Genomic DNA, 22,253 nt, shown 5'->3' with positions numbered 1-22,253 from the left:
TGCAAGTGAGCTAATTGCCTTTATTTCTGTTTTACAGCGGGAACAACATACATCTTTAGCAAAGGTGGTGGACAAATCACTTACACGTGGCCTCCTAATGATCGGCCAAGCACTCGTGCAGACAGACTGGCAATAGGGTTTAGTACTGTTCAAAAAGAAGCCGTGTTGGTACGAGTGGACAGTTCTACTGGGCTTGGAGATTATTTAGAGCTGCATATCGTAAGTATTATTAACAAATGCATGATATTTCTTCTTCTCTTGATTGTTCTTATATTTGTGTTCTTTATTTTGTTTCAATGTAAATACAGCAGTTTGTTAATGAACTTTTTCGGGTCAATAGTGAACTAAATGATAATGGCTTATAGCATACAATACTGTACAGGGTCTCAGGCATTCTCAAAATGCCTTTTATATTATACAGCACTACTTTATATTGCTTTTCAATTAAAAATCATACCGTGATACCTGTACAGGTATAGCAGTTTTCTGCAATCTAATTACATAAAACAGGATTTAGCAATGTCAGAGGAAGATAGATTAGTCCTGGAGGATTTAATCTGGAATCTGCTGGGGGAATTACAGTGTATCACAATTGACTGTGCTTATTGTTAATACTGGAATTTATCCTCTGATTTCACCATTCCTTTGTGATGATAAATCTTAAGCAGAAAGCAAGATGTCAAGCTAGGAAGTCTAAAAAAGTAATTTCAGCTGCCTTAAAGCAAATAACTAGCAATCAAAATTGAAAGCATCTGGATTTTTATGGCAACATAAATAAATGATCAATTGAGATAAACATAACTAGGGCAGCATAAAATTTTGTTGTTTAGATTAGTCTCAACTTTGTTAATGTATTAGTTTGATTTTGATTTAAGAATCTCTCTACTTTCAGGAACAGAAGAGTTCCTTTTGAATGAAATTACTTATTGATCTATAACCAATTACACTTTTACCCTCAGAAAACATTCAGCAGTGATCATTTTCAAAATTAGAGGGAATTACGGTATTCAATCTTCCCAAGCTCCTTATTTCTGTAAAGGCACTTGCATTGTGGTCCGAGGTGATTTTTTTTTATTTATTTACTGGCTTGAGTAAATAAACAAAGAAAACAGCCCTTAAATAAAATTCAGAGGTTGTCGATACCCTTCTCTCACATTGAAACACATCAAAAAATGGCTGGCTGTTATTGTACAATCTTAATTTAAAAATGTGAACAAAGCAACTTCTCCCAGGTGCCAGGAAAGCTGGGACCCTACATTTTTCAAGGCAAGTATTGTGTTGCTGAAGAGAATGTGAAAATTTGCTTTCCAAAGCCACATCTACCATCAGGCGCCTAGTCATCATTTGCCCATTTCTTTGCAATCTGAGACCACATCCACCCACTGTGGTCAACAGTGTGTTCTTTTTTCATTAGCGTATTAAGGAATATTTTTCTTGTTGTTTTGCTATACCTGAAGTCTATCAAAATCATAATATTCATGCAATCTTCTGTCTCGCCTTGATTTTTCCATTTTAAAACAAACATTGGGTTCATTAATTATGAGTCGGAGATCAAAAATTATTGCCTGCTCCTAAGTGTTTCATTTTGTTATTTTTTTCCCAAATAACTTTCTTATACCCATGCAGTAGCAAGAGATGGTTGAAGAATTGAGAGTTTTCTATGGTCAGAAACACTACCAGCTTAAGGCGGAAAACTGCTGGGATATAATTTCCCGGAATCTATTTCATATAAGGATAGTATTCAAAAGAAAGTTGAAAGGCAGTATTTTCAAAAGCACTCATGGTACCAAAGAACATATATCTTATTAAAGTCAGTGGAACTGTAGGCACTTCTGAGAATTTTACCTGAGATCTATTTTAGCTCAGCAAGATATTGTGAAATATCATGATTATAAAAATGAAGAACATCATAGAAACGGAGAGGCCTATGTATATGTTATATTTGAAAAACAGTTTATTGGGTCAAAGTTTTTCAATATTGGCAGCTACTGCATTAAACTAGCTGTAATAAAAGTAGTTGAAGGGTTGTGTCATTCAAAACTTCCTTCTTGCACCGATGTTGAGATGCCACTAGGAATGTCTTATCTACTAAATAACCAGAAACATGCAAAAGCTGTGCATAGTGGAAGGAGGGAAAACTGGGAGGAGGGAAGAGTCTAAGTCTGCATGTTCTTTTGCATGCACCCACTCACCTGTTCGTATAATCAATGTGCATGAGCAATAAATGCCTGTGTACATTGAGATGCACTATGCATGGATAATTTACCTGTCTTATATCACCTATAACATTATAACAACGATGTAGTTGTGATTGTGCCCTCCCTGGAAGTGTTCAAGGCCAGGCTGGATGGGGCTTTGGGCAACGTGGTCTAGTGGAGGGTGTCCCTGCCTGCAGCAGGGGGGTTGGAACTAGGTGGTCTTTGAGGTCCCTTCCAACCCAAACGGTTCTGTGATTCTATGATTCAATTATGCTGGGATGCAGTTTTACAGTATAATAGAAACTGGTTCTATTGTTATTGAGCTTCCATTTTACTCAGGAGGTCAATAATCACTCAGATCCTCCCCAGTGACAAGATTTGGGACAGATGTGTAAGGATAGGTTTTAAGCAAAATGGTGGCAAAGAAAATTCCATGTTGGAACTATTGCTTTGAGTTAAAACATTTTTAATCATAGTCCTCACTAGCATGTTGGGGAGGGTGCTTGTTTGGGGTGTTTCAGAACAGAGCTATGAGGTAGCATGCTCTTAACCTTCTTCATTCTAGGAATGGAAGAGGAAATTACAAGTTTGATTATGGTACTTCAATGTGTGCTTGCCCTCTTTATTATTCTGTTTACTTAAAGATGATGTAAACCTAATAATGAAATCAAGCTCATAACAAATTCTGATTTGGAAAATTGCTACTTGATCATCTGAATCACAGCTTTAGTGTTAGGTTAGGAACACATTTATTTAAAGTAATCATTTAACCTCCCCAAATAACCATTGTTAATATGAGGAACATTTCAAAAAATGTGTAATCTGTATTGCTACCAGATGCCTAACAGTTCCAGTGCAAATACTTTAAATTCCAAGATAGATTATTATAAAATTCTACTTGTACTGCAGCAGCCTGGATATAAAGAACTGGTTGTGTATATGATACGTCTGCATCCCGGTGCTTCAAGAAGGGGATGTTAATATGGTTTAGTCATCCAGAGGTGCAGCAATTAGTTTTCGTAGCCATCACTTGACTTCTGTTATGGAAGTGGTCTCCTGTGCAGTCTCTGCTGTGAGATCTAGTTCAAGAGGAAATAGATACTATGCCTCAAAGTCTACTGCCACTTCCTTCTCCTGTTAGATAAAAGAAGACAGATAGCTCTGAGAATTACTATAATCTTCCTTTTTTTTCCCTTTTTATTGGCATGGTCCACATCCATCTCCATGCCAAGCGGAAAAAAGAGGCAGCTTATTCACGCATTGTTCCGTTAATCACCACGTGCACTTCTGTGCTTGGCTTGTTCATTGACTTCTAAAGCCCATAGGTGATTCCGTCAGTGATGCCTGTTCCTACCTCCACTCTTCTCTTCCCACCCTCTTCTCCCACATCATTAGACAGAAGTGTGTGTGTGTATTTATATATCTCTCTCTCTCTCATCGTCTTTCACAAGGACTGTGCTGTTGCTGCCTCCAGTTTCCAGCTTTTCTATGGTGAAGAGCAAAGTGAAGTTAGACAAGGTATTGCCTTTAAGGGCTAAGAAATCCTGTTAATTTGCTTTTTCTGGAAATGCTGGTAGCATAGGAAACTGGCGTTCTCCCATGTGGCTCAAGTAATATTTGCTCTACTAATGAAGACAAGAAGGATAGATTTCCATCAATAGACTTCAACCACTTTAAAAAATTCTTTTAAGTATAAATTATGCCACATTTTAATCTTTCATTGTTAAAATTAAAGACTTTAAACTATACCAAAATGTAACATTTTGTGTGCCTGATGAAAAGAATCAGCAGTTTCTGTGTCTTCCTTGTTTGTGTCAATTGCTTTAAAATCAAAGTATTTTGCGAGCACAAAACCAATTTGCTTTTTTTACGGTTATAGCTGATTTTGAAATTGAGAACAAGAAGTTCGGGAGATAAGGCCAGCAGACCATTTTAGATGATAGAGCTTTGTTGTTCCAGAAAAGGCACCACCCAGCCTACGGGACACTAGCTCCTTAAGCTAAACTGGGCTCATTTCTGGTATCTCAAGCTGGTATGGATATCTTCTGGGGGAAGCTGGGGGAAAACACTGCGTAATTCCAGCAAGAGAAGAGTGACAATCCTACCTAGGATATAGTAAATCTACAAAAATAAAAAGAAATTAAATTCAGGGTAGATTGTGGTAGATATTTTTTATTTCATGTAAACCAATAAGATTGATACTGTGATGGGAAAGCACGGAAAACTAGTTTAGAAGATGTGGTAACATGTTACCTTACCTGCAAAGTGTAGTATGATTAAGGACAGATATTATCAATATATGCAAGGTATAATACACTTAATTAACCTGAAATACTCTGAAGATGGAGCATTACTGGCATGATAGATTAATCAGTATTGTACTTAGATTTTCAAAATGTGCTTGTGAAGCCTTCAGAGTAACAATTAATGACTGAGGTGAAAACAGTCATAGGAGAGGAAATATTGTATGTCTTACAGACAGTTGGGGCTTGGATCATGAATAAATTCAGTTTGTGCCCTTTGTCCCAACTATTTATATACTACATCTATTAAAATATATGTTGTGGGAAAGGCATTTTTCGTTTGAAACTTTTTGCATGAGGAAGATGTGCATAAAAATCAAGTGAAAGTTTTTGTGAGTTTTTGTCAGCTTCAGTTCAAAAATTCTCGTGGTTTAAAAGGAAGTTAATGCTTCCCCATTTTCTGAGTTATTTATTCAATTTTTTGCATATGATATACTTCATTTTTGTAAAGCAGGGGAATATTTAATAGCTCCAAATGAAATGTTGACTTTTGTGTAAAAAACATAATATCGATATCAAGTGGTTTTGATTTTCAGCTAATGAAAATGATTTTCAGTTAATGGAAAATTCTGCAAAAGTCCTCTCTCAACTTTTTTTCCTACACATTATTTTGAATTTTTGGCATAATTAAGAGGGCTGTTTCCTGCTTCCCTCCCTCTGTCTCTTAGTTATACATATGCAGTTTTATTCTGCATCAGACTTTTAATAGCTGACTCTGTTAGATTGTATTGTACATATACATAATATATGGATAATTTTAATTTATGCAAGTATAACGACCTTCCCTCAAGTGAACAGAAATAGTAAAACTCGGGTGAGGATCACACTTCTGTGTTTGAGCGTACCAGAGAAAAATATCGCAAAGTTTTAAGATAAATTAATTTATTATTCTCTTTTGAATACTTCACATGTCTTGGGCTTAATGCCTAATGGAAAGTCAATTGAAAGATTCTTATTGACTTAGTGGTATTTGGATCAATGCCTAGAGAGTTGGATGTATTTTCAGTGAGATTGATGGTAAAAATACCTTTGATTTTAGTGTTTTGTATTGGAGCTAATTAAGTTTTCCAGGAAGAGTTTAATAATCTTAAAAAAAAAAATATTCCCAGGATAATGTTTCTTCTAATAATCATCTTTCAAATATGGAATTCCTTGTTATTATATGCATATCTGTGCAATGCAAAGATTTGATAAGGCCAGTGGTGGCTTGTATATGCATGAAATGGTAATGAATTTAAAATCGAATTATTCATGTCCAGGAAGGGCTGAAAAAAAAAAAAAAGAGAACTCGGTTTCAGAAATCTGATATTTTAGAAGTGCTGAGCATGCACATCGTGGCTAAAGTCAATGGAAGCTGAATATAGTCAGCACCTCTGAAAATGAGACCATCATCATGTCAGCTAAGTGGGCATCAGGGATCACTCTGGAGCCCTGGAAGGACTTGGGATCATTATGTTTATCAGAGTTGTGATATTTAATATTCTGCTACATTAAGGCATAAGAAAATTTCTTAAGGATGATGTTATCTCATCCAGAATTCTGCTAATATTTTGTTATTATATACATGATATTTATTTGTGATTTTTTTCCCTCATTACTGTATGTGTATGGAAAATGCTATAGGAAGTTTAACAGTTGTGGCTAGTGATTGTTCTTCTCTTAGGGGAACAAAAACCTCAGCAACCTTGCTATGTGTTAATCTTGAAACTGAAGAAAAATTACTATGAAGCCAGGATTTCCAGACTTGTTTATGGGGTTGAATAATGAAAAGCAGTGCAATCAAAAAAGAATCATTTATGGGACTAGACAGGCAGGTGAGAATGCAATTCAATGTACACAAACATTAAGTTAATTAGAATGGGAGCAATGAATTAATCTAGGGAATGTGTGCTAAATGCAGCAATCATTTACCTCACTGATCAGGTTAAAGATCTAAGTTTGTAGGAAAGAAAATAAATAAATCTCTGAAATGGTCAAGCCATGCCTTGAAAACATGCAATTAAGTTATTCTTTTGTATTAGCAGAGACATAGATTACAAAAACTCTGAAAGGGGATTTTATGATGTAAGCTGTTTGCTAATGCCTCATCTTGAATACTCTGCACTGTCTGTTATTGCACACTGAGCGACAGTGGTCTGCTCTTGCCATAAAGAGGCCAAATTGCTGAGAGAAGGTCGTGGAAATGTGCTAATTCTGGCACAGAACAGACTGACTCCGTACTGTATGAAAAGTATGAATGGAGTTTGGACAGTTGATGTAATGAAACAGTTCGGCTATTACTGCCATCATGGAGTGCTGCAAGGAGAAATCCTGATGCTGGCATGGAAGGTCCGTTGTAGCAGCATGGCAGGTTTGATCTCCCGGCTGTGATTTCCTGGTTCCCCAGCCTAGAAATGTGCTTGAAGGAAGCAACTCCATTCATCCTCTTCCTCTGTCTTGGGATAAATAGAAGTTCTCACATCTTCCTCTACCCAGCTAATAACTCCTTTATGGATTCTGCTCCTTTTGTGCTTTTGGGACGATAAAAGCTTCCTTCCCAAAAAGCATGCTGTATGACGGGGTCACCACCTGCCAGCCCCTTGGTGCGAGAAAATGGCACAACCAGTAGGGCCTAAGTTCTCAGCTAAAATACCATGTGTCAGTCACAAAATGCTCCAGCCCTTGACACTAATGAACCTCCTGAGGTGCTTTCTTCTAGCAAAGATGTAGAGCCCGGCTGAGGGTGAGTAGATATTTAAAATACTTCTGGTGGCCCCACATATATTAGACTAATCTGATAACAGTATGGAAAGGATTGCATGTGACCATGGCTTTGTAGGAAATGATCTTGCAGACTAGATCGTGGACTCTTAAGATCCCTTCTGATCTTGCATATCTCAAGATTATGCTGTAAATTGAATCCATCTGTTGGCTGAACTGCTTAAGATCCAAAACTTTGTCATTGAATTTGATGGCAAGTCTTTCTTTGACTTTGCTGTTGCAAACTATGCAAATGGGACTTTTGATCCAGCGTGAGGAGAGAACATAAACATGGAACTTAATTTTCCTGGGGCCTTGCTGAAGTTAAAATAATGCTAAAAAGATTAAGAATAGAAAGGGTTTGGGCTGAGTCATGTCATGCTAATAACAAAAACTGTGCATTTTTAAGAACTGAAGCGGACCAATTTGGAGAGGCAGGCAAAAGAGCAAGCATATTTAATTAACATAAACTTGAAGAGGCTCATGACCCCTTCATAAAGCAGCTCTAATTTTTACATTGCTAGTTTTAAAGCTCTGAAGTACTGTATGGATTATGTCCAGTCTTATTTTCAAGTATTCTTTCTTTCTCATCCCTTTCCCTACGTTCCTAAGTTCCCTAAGTTGTTTTTCTGCTGGGTCCTCAAACACCAATTCATGTGCTGTGCGTATTCTGCAGTCCCAGTGAAAGCAGGTGGCAACCTCCTGGGTTGTCAGTGATTACATACCTTTTCCTTCACACAGAATGAGGCATACTGTATAGCTGAAGGAACAGAGGAGTCACTTCAGATGGTGACTCTATTGTGTACTCACATGGAAGACCGTCTTGATGAGGACCATTGATGACTTCTATTTAATTAAAGAGCAAAAGCAGCAAGAACAAAGCAAATAAGCACGTGGCCAAAATCAGGAGACATATCCTTTTGTGACTAGGTTTCTTACATATAAATACCAATTTCTGGCTTCAGAAAGGAGGACAGAAGAATTATTTTATAATGTACAGATAAATAAATAGCCCATCTTTCCTCCATAGCAGCACCTTTCCTAGTTAACATTATATTCTCCCATTGATGTTTTAGATCCATCCCAGTCTAATCAGGTCCTTTTAATCCAAAATTTCCTGCACTGGTTACTAGCCAACATCCTTGCATATGGAGGTTACAGATATATTAATGACTTGGCACCAACTCTTCCAGAACATTGCTGTGTATAAAAAGAGCTGATGAAAAATTTAGCAGACATTTTAGCAACCTTAGTAAGATTTAAAGAATACTTGACTATTTGTAATAGCAGAACAGTTGAGATGTTCACTGAAACCTCGCTGATCACCCAAAGGAAGCAGCATCGAATCGTGGGAAATCATTGTGGTTATTTAGAGGATGAGAGCTGTGGAGGATTGAAAGTTGCTTCCAAGAGCTAGCCACTTTTGCCCACCTGTCCTACGTGGGTACTTCTCTGCTTATTATAACTATTGTATATTTTTCTTAAGCATATACTGTTTGTTATATCTAGTAATATAATAGAGTCAGCCCTGATATTATTTCCTAGCTTGTTACTGCCTAGTTGTCGCCTAATTTTAGAGAAGCACAAAAAGGTTTGCACTCCCTCCTCCCTGCTAGGTATGCCTGGCTCAAAACCAAGTGGAAGGTACATGTACCCGGTGTGTCAGAAGCCACCACAGTGCACGGTGTAGGCAGGTTGTAAGCACTTTGGGCTGACAGTGTGTGGTTTAAAAAAAAAAAAAAAGAAAAAAAAGGACAGACGTGAGCAGTGACATCACTTTCAGAGTATCCTAGCCTATGCTTTTAGCTCCTGATGGCAGCCTGAATAAGAGGGAATGACTCATTGAAAGAGGGCCAGGTCGGCACAGGACAGATCAAGGTTTGTTTCTTATAAATATAAGCCAGAACCCACGATCTGGCCCATTAACTCCCTGTCTTTTAAATTTATGAGCTCTAAGTGAGGATAAGGATATGGTGTGCACTGCAGCACAAAGCACCAGCGTAGCAGTTTTTCAGGGAACGTGCGGTATGAACAGTATCATTTTTAATACCAGTCAGAGAGATTAGCCTGTTGATGCAGAACAAAGCTAGGGCAAAAGTGCTGCTGGTGGCCTGAAAAGATTCTGATCCTAACTCCAACTAATTCTCATCCCACCACTTCTACTATTAATTTGCTTGAAGAAACTGCAGAAATACAAGTATGAGCAGGATCGGCCAGAAAACTCCTGCTGGAAGGTGAAAGGTGCAGAGCCAATTTTACAGAACCTGCTGCTTTGCTTCAGGCATTTGTTTAAGTAAACATTGCTATTACAGTTAATCACTTTGTGCTAATAAGGAAAGCTCATCTTAATACTATTCTGTTTTTGTGAGATACTACCTTAATTGTAACTCATAATTAGATAATTAGACCACTTAGTTAATTCAGGTTTTGCTCTGTGATGCCTCAGTGTCATCACCAAACTGGAAACTTGTTTTAATATTTAATGCTAGAGTGCCTTTTTTTTTTTCTTCTAGACCGTTTTATCGTCTTGAGCCTTTCTCACTTTTCACTTATACCGCTGTGTCAGTGAGAAGTAACTATAGTAAAATCACTGAATTTAATCTGGTGTACCAGAGGGTAGAACCGAACACAGGTGGCCTGGTTCCTACTTTCATCCAATTTAGTTACTTAACTTTTACAATCTTTGACACCAACTCATTGTACCAGGGTCACGCAGGAAACGCAGCCAGAGCAGGGAATTTATCTGGATTTCCTGAAACCCAGATTTCCAGTTATATCATCTTCTGCTGTTCTGTGGCTTGCCTATGCTGTCTAATCACTGTCTCTCTTACCTGAGCATGACACGCTTGACGTCGGTGCTTCTCCACTGCTGGTATATCGCTGAGCAGCCTTTTCCTTTCTCTCCCAGCAACAACCATAAGTGTGTGATATTTGCGTTCCCTGTCAGTCTTACAGGGATTCTTCCCATCTGACGGTGGGCTGCTGCCGCTGCTATAAATCTCTTTGTTTTTTCACTTAGATCATGCCGGTCACAAGAATTTCTGCAACAATAACAGACAGGATAAGGATTTAATGAGCTGATATTTTCAATGTTCTGGTGGTTTATGCTTAATGTAACAATACCACTAACAACGGGTGAGTTTTCCTGTTAAGTGTTTGGAGAGGCTTAAATATCGCTCTGTTTGTGAAAGCCCATTTACACTGAAGCATTCTGATGCTCCAGAGGGTGGATTAGCTGAAGGAACTGACTCATGCATTTCTTGGCTTTCGATAATTACCTAGCTTACATTGAATAAGGGCTGCTGAGGAACAAAGGAAAGACACAGTCCTTCAGTTTCGCCAGTTCTCTGTGAAATTATCCTGCAGCCTTCAGCGCAGCAGCATGAAACTACTAACGTGGCTTTAACTTCTTCTGCTAGAATTTGTAGGTGATAATCTATGTTCAGTCAAGGACCAAATGTAAGTCCAGATATTCCCTCAGGGAGATGTAAATCATGCTTGCTGCTGCGGCATTATATATTCTCTGTGGTCTAGGAAAAGCCTCTCGTACGGGACTGGGAAGTCTTCCCTCTGCGTATTCCGCTGTTGGGTCAGGTACTCCTCTTCATCCGGGGCCTCTGGATTGAAGGATGGGATTGAAGCATGACATCTTCAGTGGATTGCATCATGCTCCATTTTGGGGCTGGAATGTCTTGTTATTTTCTGTTTAGCCCTCAACCTCGGTGGGCTTGCGACTTACTGCCTACAGGGTGAATGCTACAGACTGCATTCTTCCTTACATTAATGTCCTGAAGCCTTTTTGTTCCCCATGCAGGGTTTTTTTATTCCTGACCCAGTGAATTCCAGGGAACAACAGAGAGTTCCTGGAGCAAAAGTACTCTGCCTTTCCCTTGCATAGCAGATGGAGTTTTTAAGACTCACTGTGGATTATGTAGCAGCGCCTTCTCATTTAGGGACAAGCACAAAGAGCATTATCATACGTGAAGCTACTTTACAGTAACTTCTACCAATTAAAATAAAAAGTGAAAAGATTATGCTATAGAGCCTTAATAACCACTCAGCATATTTGATAATGTCACTGCTGTCGGTATCATATTCACCACTATGTTTAATAGCTGAACAGATGCAGCTCACTAGAGCACCACATGGTATGCAGCAGCAGGGAGTCCCATTTGACAAGTTGGTTTTGTTTTATTCCCTTCCCAGAGAGCCTTCCCTGATACCCCAAGTTTCTGTAGTGGTTTGATTTGCTATTCAGCAAACAGAAAAAGGCAAGGGGATTCTGTACGGCTTGTTTTCAAAGCAAGAGGGGTTTTGGCTTTTTAGTGGAAGTGCTATGAAATTCCTAATAAAGCTAATAATACAAGGCATATTTCAACGTAAAATTGTCAGCCCTTGATCTGAAAAGGGTTGGGTTTTAGCAGGTAGCATATATCTGCATGCACAGGTTGCTTGTAGGATAGCAACTATGCTGTATTTTGGAGGTGTCCCCAAGTCTGGGGATTTTTTTTTTTTTTTTAATTACAAGATTTTGTGTAAACCTCTGCAAGTCACTTTGCACAGTGAGCAATAACCCTTGGCTGTAATAGTGCCATGGGATGCTGCAGTTGTTCGATGCTTGTAGATTTGCTCTCCACGGAACAATTCATAGGAGCATTTTGTGAGACTTTCCAGTCTTCTAATTGCTTGTCTGGAAAAACACCTGAGTATATATTCTGAGGCTAAAATAAGATGGCTATGCACTTAATATATTCTAAAAAAAATCACAGGATAATGCAGAGTAGATGATGAAACCTTGGCTATATGATTTGGGTATTTGTTTCCAGGAAGCATAATAAAGATGGGAACAAGACTGAAAGTGCTGCAAGAATTATGTTATCCACCTCATATTACCTGATCCATAAATAAATGCAAAACCTCCCTTGGTTGTATTTCCTATTCCTTATTAATGTGGTTATATAGTTAAAGATAGGTGCTGCCAAGGGCTAAATTAATGGGCAGTGTCTTCCCCAGAGCTAAAAACTTGTCACAGCTTTGTGCTCAGCTGATATGCTCCTTTGGAAGATATTTAAGATTTCTGGGTTTCTATTCCTAATCTGCTTTTTTAAATATTTTGCTGGCTATTTAGACTGACATTCTTAAGGCATTGATTTTCTTTTCTTCCTTCTTGCTTTTCACTGCATATTCAAACTCAAAAAAAAAAAAAAAAGCCAAACCCAACAACCACCGGCACGTCTCCTTGTCACAGCTGTAGTGTGGTACATGATGACACCAAGCTGTGCTAGTGTGGGAGGAGGGGAGGTAGGGGTTGCAAGCACTGTGGAGAACTGATTAAAATTCAAAATGAGCTTGATAAAGTGGAGAAATAGTCTGAAATCAGGAAGATGAATTTCTACAAAGGAAAGCGCCGAGTTCTGTACCTAAGATGGAAAAATCAAACGCTCAGCTATAAAATGAGGAATAATTGTGGCCAAGAAGCAGTTCTACAGAAAAGATTGGGAAGTTCCAGCTGATTGCAATTTGCTGCAGAGACAGACAGGCATCGGTCTGGGATGTATTGACAACATGTGGGGTGGCAGAGGATGCAAAGAGGTTAATTGTTCACTCAGTGCTGCTGGCATCTTAGCTGAAGAAGTATGTCTGGTTTTGAGTGCTTGGCTTTGAAAAGGAGGTAAGCAAATTAGGTAGCTAGTAAAAGAACCAGCAATATACTCTAGTTTAATTAACACGTAGCTCCTAAGAAGAAAATGAAAGAATGGACTCTGTTTTGTTTCAGAAAGAGAAGATAGGGAGTGACTGGATGTGAAAACCGTCTTTTAATACATATAGGCTGTTATAAACAGGACTGTGGCAATTTGTTTCGCTTGTCTGTCAGGATAAGGTGCAAAATAGTTGGTTTAATTTGCAACAATGCTATCAGGTATTGGAAAAAAAATTTCCAGATGTGTTTGATGGTTAGCAGTGGAGCAGGCTATGTAGGCAGGCCCTGTCAATTTGTGCTTTCAAGATCAGACCGTGTTCCTATCGGTAGTGGGAATTCCCTGGAGACTTCTGCTGTATGTTTTTGCTAAAGTTAGCCTAGGTGTACTTGTTGTTGCTAGTGAGCGATGGGTGTAGTAAGGTCTTCTTAAGCTGTACGCTCCCATTTGTGCTGCTGTATTTAACTGGAAGGCTTAGGTCCAGGAATGATTAAAGCTGAATGCTTAGCTGTTAGCACAGTGATGTTCTCTGTTTTCATTCCTAAAGACACAGAGCAGGGAGGGAGTTAAGCTGCTGCTAAGCATTTTCTTTTAGCATCCATTGGTCTTAGTGTCATCAGCAAACTCTAAGACCGCATGTGGCAGCACAAGGTAGAACCTGCTCTGCCTTTGCCACATCGACATCCCCTCTCTTTTAACACCGGCCAGCTGCTTTGCTGTCACATGCAGGAGAGAAATTTGAATCCGTGTGTCTGAGAGTGGCTCTGTGGCCAAGCAGAGGTCTCTTGGTGTGTTCTTCACCGACTGTTCGCGTGTGCCTCCTCTTCAGCTTGTGGGAAAGGTGGTGGTGATGTAACTAACTCTGCTCCTCGCCCACCTTTCAAATGTTGGCAAGTGTTCGCTTTGGTTGCTGTGTGGGAGTAGTGAGGTAATTCGGAACCATCCTGGTGTAAATCCAAAATAACCCAAACGGACTAAGTAGAGTACTGAGCAAAACTCATTTTATTATACTGCAAGAATAATATGCAATTGGGGTGAACTTATTTTTCAGGTTTTTGAGCTATTTGGCCAGTTCACTGGCTGCAGATACAGCTGCACAGCTGTGTGAAATGTTTTTTAAGTTTTCTTGTCAAAATAGCGCATGCAGATTATCGAAAAGATAATAATTACTCACAAATCATGGAAGATAAGCTTTCCTGTTTCATTTCTAAAATAGACTCTGTTTTCTTAACATTAGTGACTATATGTGATGAGGCTTTCTAACAATTTTAACAGAATGTTGATTAAAAAATATCTCCTTTAGCTATTAACAGTTGTCACAACTTTGGGCTCATATCATAAAAGCTCAGTACACTTTAAGCGTATGAGATATTTTATCTTTTTGGCGTTGTTTCAAGATTTAGTCCCAGAGAACTCAGTACCTGCCTTTGTCAGCAGACTGTATTCTGGGGTTTCCTCTGGAGCAAAGACAGAGGATTACCCTGGGCACCAGCCACGCTGCATCTGCAGGAACTTGGTCTGGACTAAACTGGCTTGGGTGTTGGGTTATCACTTTGCGGTGACAGCCGATGGTCGTCTGCTTAGATGTGAATCGGAGGCATCGCTCTCTTTCTGCTGTCAGCCAGGTGCAGTAGAGAATGAGCGTGTGCTTGCCTCTGTGCCAAGGCAGGCACACCTCCCCTGCTTGGGTCGCCCCATCCTTTAATCCTGTTTTCTAGCCCCCTTCTCCCCAGGTTGTGTCATGCAGTTTCACCAGATATTTTGCACTTCTGCAGTTGCAAAGCTAGGTCATGGATTTGCTTCATTGCTCCAAAATATAGAAGTTGTCTAAGCTGATAATGTATGTCCTTTCATCGAGTTGGAAGAAAAACGATGAATAAAATCGTTGCTGTGACTGTGTCAGGATTGTCACTTTATCTGTCTTGTAATGGAGATGTTGTTCAGCGTTTCTAATTATGATATTAATCTTCACTATCCCCTGACACAGGTGTAATCTCAGGAATACTAGTGCATGACAAATTTATTACTTTTGACCCTTGGAGGCACCAGTCACAAACACTTTTGGTTTGCTGGCAAACCTAATTGGTTCCCTATAGTTCTTCCTTTTCTCACTGAAAATATTTGAGACATTCCTGCTGAGTTTTTCCTATAATGTACAGTAACATTAAAAATCGAGACAGGGAAACGGTATTGCATGAATCACGTTCTCCCACGCACATACTACTCATAAAGCGATTATCAGAAACATTCCTTGCATTGTTAGTAATTTTTGAAATTATAGACAGGATTGATTTCTGCATCTGAGTTTTTCACATGTATGCTTACGCTTTAGAGAGCTTGCTGACTTGGAGTATTTAATTAATTGTTTTTAAAGGGTTAGCTTGCAAGAGAGTTCCTAACCACAAGCAAATGACTTACCTGTGGTAGGTTGGAGGGTGTAGAGAAAGCAAAGTATGTTCATGGAAGCACTTCAGGAGGTGGAGAAGGTGGTGGAGCCTTCCCTGCATGCCGCTCTGCTGTGCTTCCCTGTGGGTCTGACTGGTTCTGAGCAATGCTGAGTGATGGTATCCAGGGAAAGACTGGTACTCATCCTTTTGGTCCTGTTGGGGAGGTAACAGCAGCGTTTTGACTCTTAAGGATGGTTTTTGGAAGTTGGTGGGCTTTTCTGCTACTGCTCGGCTGGCTCTTCTATAAATGTTCAAGGTGGGATGCTAATATTTGGGTTTTTCCTCCACTTTAAACACATGCGCCTATCTCAGGAAAAACTTTATGGGTTTTCAAACTTCTGTTATTTTGATCTAATATAGGTTAAAACCACCAAACGTAACCCTCGTAGATGCAAATCAAGGGCTACTCACTTAGTAACTGTCCATGCGTTTCTGCTTACCCTCAGGAATTGGATGCAGAAGGAGGAAGATCAGTGATCTGATCTAGGTAGTAGTGCTGTATAAGTTAGATAGTGATGTTTTTCCAGTCTCATTTCTCAATGGAAACTTTAATGTGGAAAATCTTAGGACTGGGATAGAATGTACAAGCAAAGGCAAAAGGACTCATTCCTCGGCACCGCTAACCAGTTGGTGCTGACTTCAGTGGGGCTGGGAGAAATCTGGATTCAAAACTTTTCCCCACCTGGTTCAGACTGGGACCTGATCCAGACTCCCACGCTGTTGCTTGAGGACTTTAATGTCAACTTTTGACTTGCCTTGGTGACTGAATCTTTGTTTCATTCTGTGTTTCTAAAAATGTATCGTTTTTATTTTTGTTGCCGTACCTCAGGAAGGAGATAGTTTTCAAAACTAACTTTCTTTTTGGTTAATATTTGTGAAAGAAATTGTTTTCTAGCCAGTCTTAGTGAAAACACATCTATATATTGATGACAAAATGGTCCTATTTGTTTTATGGTGATTATAGTCCTGATTGCTGCTGCTTGTTGTGGCTAAATTCAGGATCCATATAGCAATGACTTCCTTTTGGAAGGAGGCTGACACAGTTTCAGTCAAAATTCAGGATAGAGATTTACTTTGTATCTTGTTAAAATAAATGAAAAGAGTTCCTAACTGTTGTTTCTAGAATTGTTTAGAACTGCAGGAGGCAAGGAACTTGGAGAGCACTGCAAGAGTTGCAAAACATTAGGGACATATGAAAAGAAAAATGTCACTGTGCACCAGCTCTTAACATGAAACATGGCATATTCGCACTTCCTAGAACCCACTGTACATTTCCAAAGGCCAAAACCTTTTCTAAATCCCTTAATACCACTGAATTTATTACGTCTCCTTAACACAATTGAATATGTCTGAAGACGTGGACGAGGGACATGATGATAAAGCACTGTAGTGATGGAAAAGACAGAGCAATTAGGTGAAACATTCTCTTGTACGTTGTAGTGGGTATTTCCCTAGCTGTAATAGAGGGTTATGCATTTTTTATTACCAGTTCTAGCCACCTGAGATATTCTAAATCCGGATTCTGTATCATATTTGCTTGATTTATTAACACCCCCAGGAAAACATAGGCAATATAATGAGTCTCTGTATCAATCATTTGTTATAAAACTTCCAAAAGATTCAGTAAATCTAACCAAAAATTAATGTATTAGAAACATTAATGCATAGGTGAAAGATGTTTTTCAAAAGGCTTTTTAATGGCTTAAGAATAAATAACCTTTTAAAAGCCAGCTGCAACTCCCCATTTTATTTCCCGTTCATAATGAATTCCCGCTCTAAGTATTTTAAGGCTCTAAAATTAGATAGAGAGCTAAGTTGTTGGGTTTGGTTTCTATCGGCTATCATGCAATTAAGAGGATATTTGTGATGGCATAAGTGTAAATAGAGAAAACTCGCATCACTGTTCATGCGGAAGGTTTTGGTCACTTTCTCCTCACCTTGCATCCTCCGAGTAATAGAAAATAAATAAGTGTGGGTTGCAACTGGAGAGTCCTTTAATGGCTGGTATTAAATCTGATAGATTCTTGACAATTCAAACTATTCTTTTGATGAAGACTGTGTCAATGAATTTGCTTCATTATATTTTTTCTAATTTCCAAGATATTTCAAGTGTAGCATATACTTAGTGCATAATAGAAACGAGTTATTCAGAGCTTGCATGCATGTGCATTTTGAGCTTTTATGAAATGTAAACATTTCTATTTCTGGTTGTGGACCTGCCACATAACACTTTTTTGTTGCATCATAACAATGTTTCTAGCATTAGAGGTAGGTAATCCAGAGGATCACCTGGCCAGCATGCAGCTCCTTAATTTTAGTTACTAATCTTAGTGTTAAATGAAAATAGCAAGCCAAAGAAGTTTCTTCAGTGTTGTATCACTGTCCTGTTTACTTTTTTTTGAAGGAAAATTTTAAATGTTAAAACCATTTACTTACCTTCTCTTTGCTTACAAAATTAAGCTTTTTAAATAATGGCAGAAATGCAATTGTAAGAAATCATATATAAATAATAGACCTAGACAGGATAAGTTGTTTAATGCCTTTTTTTCTTTTTTTTTTTCTTCATAAGGCACAAATATATAAATTTGTTCTACTTTCTGTTACTGTTCCAGAGCAGTACAGTAGAAGCTAATTGCAATTTCAACTGTGTTAGTTAAATTTAGAAAACACAGCTGATAACGAACCTTACATATCTGCTTTCGGTATGTTGGTACAAAATTAGCAGAAAAGGTGGATTAATTTTGTATACTTCTGATATTGGTGCCTCTTGGTTGTGTATTCAACCTTTTCTACAAGGTCATGAACACTAGGCACTTATTTATTAGTAGTAGTATTAGTATTTTAAGAAATGCGGTGTAAGTTGCATCTTCTGATAATGGAAATAAAACTGGTTTTGCAAGACTGTAGTCAGGGAAATGAGCAATAAAAATACGCCTAGCCACCATCTCAATAACAAATGTAGCAGAAAAGTGTGCAGAAATGCAGTTCTGAAACAAGATTTCGAACCCCTGTATGACTTTGAGGATCGTTTATTAAAAACAAAAAAACAAAAACAAAGTGCAAGGGTACAGAGCTTCAAGTTTAATTGCAATGCTTCTCTGAATATACAAATCAAGAGGCTTAGCTGGGATCCCCTTTTAAACAAAGCCTGTCTAGGTACGTGCATGAATGCTTCAGTTGTGCAGTAAGAACCACATAGATATACTGCTTTTAAGATCTGCCCTGTGATTCTCATTGAAAAACATAAATTAATTTTTAATTCACACCTCTGGCTTCTGCACAAAAAAATATCCTGAGGAAAAGGTGTCAGACTTGATTGCTAGAAAATTTGTTATAACTGCATTATGTATCAAAATTATTATATTGGATGACAATTTCTATTATTTTCACAAGGTCCATTCAGTTTAATTGTAATTTACCACTCAAGTATACCATTCTCCTCATGTTAATCTTCAAATTATTCTTGCTTTTGCTTTAATAGCTATTTATGAGTCATAGAAAGTACACCTAATTAATAACTCTGCACATTGCTACAATTAAACATTAATCAGATTTGATTTTTAGAGTAATGTGCTACCAGTCTTCTAATCTTCTAAGTTACGACCTGATAAAAATTTCATTACCCTAGTTATGAAGTTCTCAATGGAGAAGGAATTTCGATTTAGTGCATTTAATACATAATGGTGTCTTCTCTATAAATTTTACACTCCTCCTACATCTCTATAGATAAATTGGTTACAAAATCAGAAGTAGTGACACAGGGTAAATTGACCTTCTAGAGAGTTGTTTTCAAAAAATACTCAGTTGTGAGCTTGTCAGAAGGATCTAACCAAAGCAACGGATGATGTTTTTTTATTAACATGGGGTGACAGTGTTTAGTCAACATATTTCTTTGTTCCCTTTCAGTTTAGAAGGGAAAGTCAGTAGATGGTGAGCATGAAACAATGCATGAACTTTCAAAGCGCACCTGAGCAGTGAGTTTCACGTAGTAGGTATAAGCATTTGAGCCTGGTTGGTTTGGTGGTTTTGTGTTTGGGTTGGAGTTTTTTTGGTGGGTTGGTTTGGGTTTGGTTGTTGGTTTGTTTTTGGGTTTTTTTTCCGGGGAGGGGGTTGGGCTTTGAGGTTTTTGGCTGTTGATTGAAAAAAAACAAAACCCAACAACCCAACATTGGATCCCAGCGCGGCAGACTGGACAAATGACTGACCTGCTGATCAGTGGTTGCTGTTGAGTTGCTCACTGGGGCTCTGTGGTCCTCCACTCCTCCTCTCTTGGTCACTGCTCCCCCCTGCCACCACCAGTTCGTAGACTCGGAGAGAGGCAGTCGGTAAGTCAAGGGATATATGACAAGAAGTGCACAGGTGGGGAATTAACTTTATCACGTCCCTGAAACTTATCTCTGACTCTATTAACTTGCTTTCAACGGTGAAAAATCCTTTTCAAATCCTTGGAAGTTCAGAGCAACAAGACAGAATGAGCTTTGTGTCATAGGTTAGCTCTCCCAGATCATCTGCAGCTTAGAGGTATTTCTTACATTTTTTTTTCCTCGGAGAGCTAAACCCCTTCTCTTCATTCAACAAAAAATCAAAAGATAACTTGATCTAGGCAAGGGCACAGCAAAGACAGTAGCTAACCTGTTAGAACAGCATTTGGTAGAACTGGAGAGATTCCAACTTTCATTCTGATTTCTTAACAGGTTTAATTAACCCTATTCTTCTTACTCAAGCTTATTGCATTGCCAGAACTAATTTGTTTAATGCTCTGGCATTTCTAGCCTATGTAGTGAGTTTGTAAGGGGAACATCTGATTTTGAATTTGTTTTGCTGAAGTAATTTTGTTACAGTTCCAGAAACTTTAGATTATTTCAACCAGTTGTATCTATAAATCACATTATCAAAATATTGGGACCAGTACTACTGTGGGAAAAAGTAAGTTATGAAGCTCTTCTTTCCCTAAATTGAAAATTTGTCTGGGTCAGAACAAACACAAACGTAAGTGACAGCTTGTTTAAAGGATGGGTCATATTTTGTCCCTGCTGTGCTTCTGCAGAAAGGACAAAGTTTCTTGGTCCCCTCATGGATGTTCTGAAGTCAGGAGTTGGTAAGGTCTACTATGAATATGGTGGGAAGGGAGGGTTTGAGAGCCTTGCAGCAATGGTCTGTACATGCTGGAGCTCTGCTCCATCAGGGTTTTGAGGGACTTGGAGAGGTTTAAATGAGTGTGCATGAAGTGGTGGATCCCGAGCTGCTGCACATGAATGCCCTTGCTCCTCCACCCCGGCAGAGGAAAGGCTCCTTGGAGAGTCCTGCGCTTGTGACCGAGCAGCGTGGTTCTGCTCCGTCTCTTGCGAGGAGCGGTGCTGTGTGTGTTCACCAGTGGGAAATGCCTCATGGGCTCCGGCGTGCCGCGTCCTGGAAGGGACGGCTCCTCCACGGAGAGCTGACACCGCTGGCTACTCTGATCTTTGGGAGCGTACCAGTGTTGCTGTAAATGCCGCACAGGCTGCGGGCTGAAAGAGTACTGAAACTTATGGGGACATTTCAAGATTATAAGTAGTATGATTTCCTTTAAGTCTAGAGGGAGGAGGATGAATGTGAATGACACTGTTGTCTAGAACACATAACGTAGTGTAAGGAAAGAAATTACCCTTATTGCTGTGTTCTGTCATAATTGAACATTATGCCCATTGTCATTTGTTTTGCTTTTTCCCCCTTAAATTTTACATACTGCGGACTTTTCTTTTTAGAGGTAGCTACCAATAGGTCCCTTCTGCTACATTTCTATAGTAATATTGATGGTTATTTGCTTATTTTTATCAAGGTTCAGTCTCTCCCTATTATTTTATCCTTCAGGTACTACATCACTCATGATTATATCCCTGCTGTGCTTGCCATCAAACCTCTGCTAAACCCTATTCATAAAAGGTTGTTTTTGTTTTTTCCCTGAGACTTTAATGAAGACTAAATGTCTGATACATTGGTGAGATCACCAAGAGATTCTACTGCAGGATCAATCATAAGGGGTATAAAAATGTTTTTAAGAGGAAGAAAATTATTTAGTTTTATCTTTTAAAGGCTGTTTGGAATAAGGGAGTAAAATATCACCCAGAAATTAAAAAAAACAAAAACCAACAAAACCCCCCAAAACAAGAAAATCCCAAAACTAAACAAACAAACAAACAAAAAACCCCAACCCCGAACTAGTCATTTGGCTTACACCTTGAAAGATAGAGCTCTGAATTAACTTCCCTCCAGATCCCTCCCCTAGAACTACTTTTTCTAGTCTTGACATCTACTGGTTATTTCAAATTGCTGTGGGCAAGGGCAGGGCTTCCAAGAAGCAAAAATTTCACGCTAGTCTCAGCTCTTGTTAATGTTCACAAATTTGGTATCGACTCGTGCACTGTTCAGAGGCTCTGTGCTACGTGGATGATAGGAAAAAGGAGACTTGCTTTTTGGAAAGTGTGGAGTACACGCCCTGGCATGGAGACTTAAGCGCTCTTATCTTGAATTCTTTCATGTGTTTTCTTAGAAAAAATATTCAGCATCTGATAGGAACCCAAACAGAAAACAAGAACTGGCAACTTAAATTTTTAATGGCCATTTATTTCTGGCAATTCCTAAATTGAAAACATTGGTGTGCTTTTCTTTCTTAATATATAGTTTATTGGCCCAATCAGCATTAGCAGCCTAAAGTAATAGTGTTTGGTTTTAATTCAGCCAAGCTGCTGCCAAAAAAGGTGTATATCAAACATCCTTGTAAAAATATTTAAAAAAAAAAAAATGGACGAGGTCAAATTCCCTTTTGTGTGTGAGCTACCTGGAGGACCCAGGAAACCTTTTTGCCCTCAGTTATTAAAAAAAGAAGTA

At 38.7% G+C, this 22,253-nt stretch overlaps 1 protein-coding gene across 24 annotated transcripts in view; it reads left to right on the top strand.

Annotated features, from left to right (window-relative positions):
* Positions 1-22,253, top strand: part of NRXN1 (neurexin 1) — a 735,823-nt gene that overhangs the window by 510,873 nt on the left and 202,697 nt on the right. For all 24 annotated transcript variants that reach the window (XM_054820730.1, XM_054820729.1, XM_054820728.1 and 21 more), the window contains one exon: positions 38-219. In XM_054820730.1, the coding sequence (XP_054676705.1) occupies positions 38-219 (182 nt within the window). The remainder of the gene's footprint in view (positions 1-37; positions 220-22,253) is intronic.

This window comes from Grus americana, chromosome 3 (genome assembly GCF_028858705.1).
Source record: "Grus americana isolate bGruAme1 chromosome 3, bGruAme1.mat, whole genome shotgun sequence".
Lineage (NCBI taxonomy): Eukaryota > Metazoa > Chordata > Aves > Gruiformes > Gruidae > Grus > Grus americana.
The sequence above is the reverse complement of the archived record's forward strand: the minus strand, read 5'-3'. Positions and strand labels throughout refer to the sequence as shown.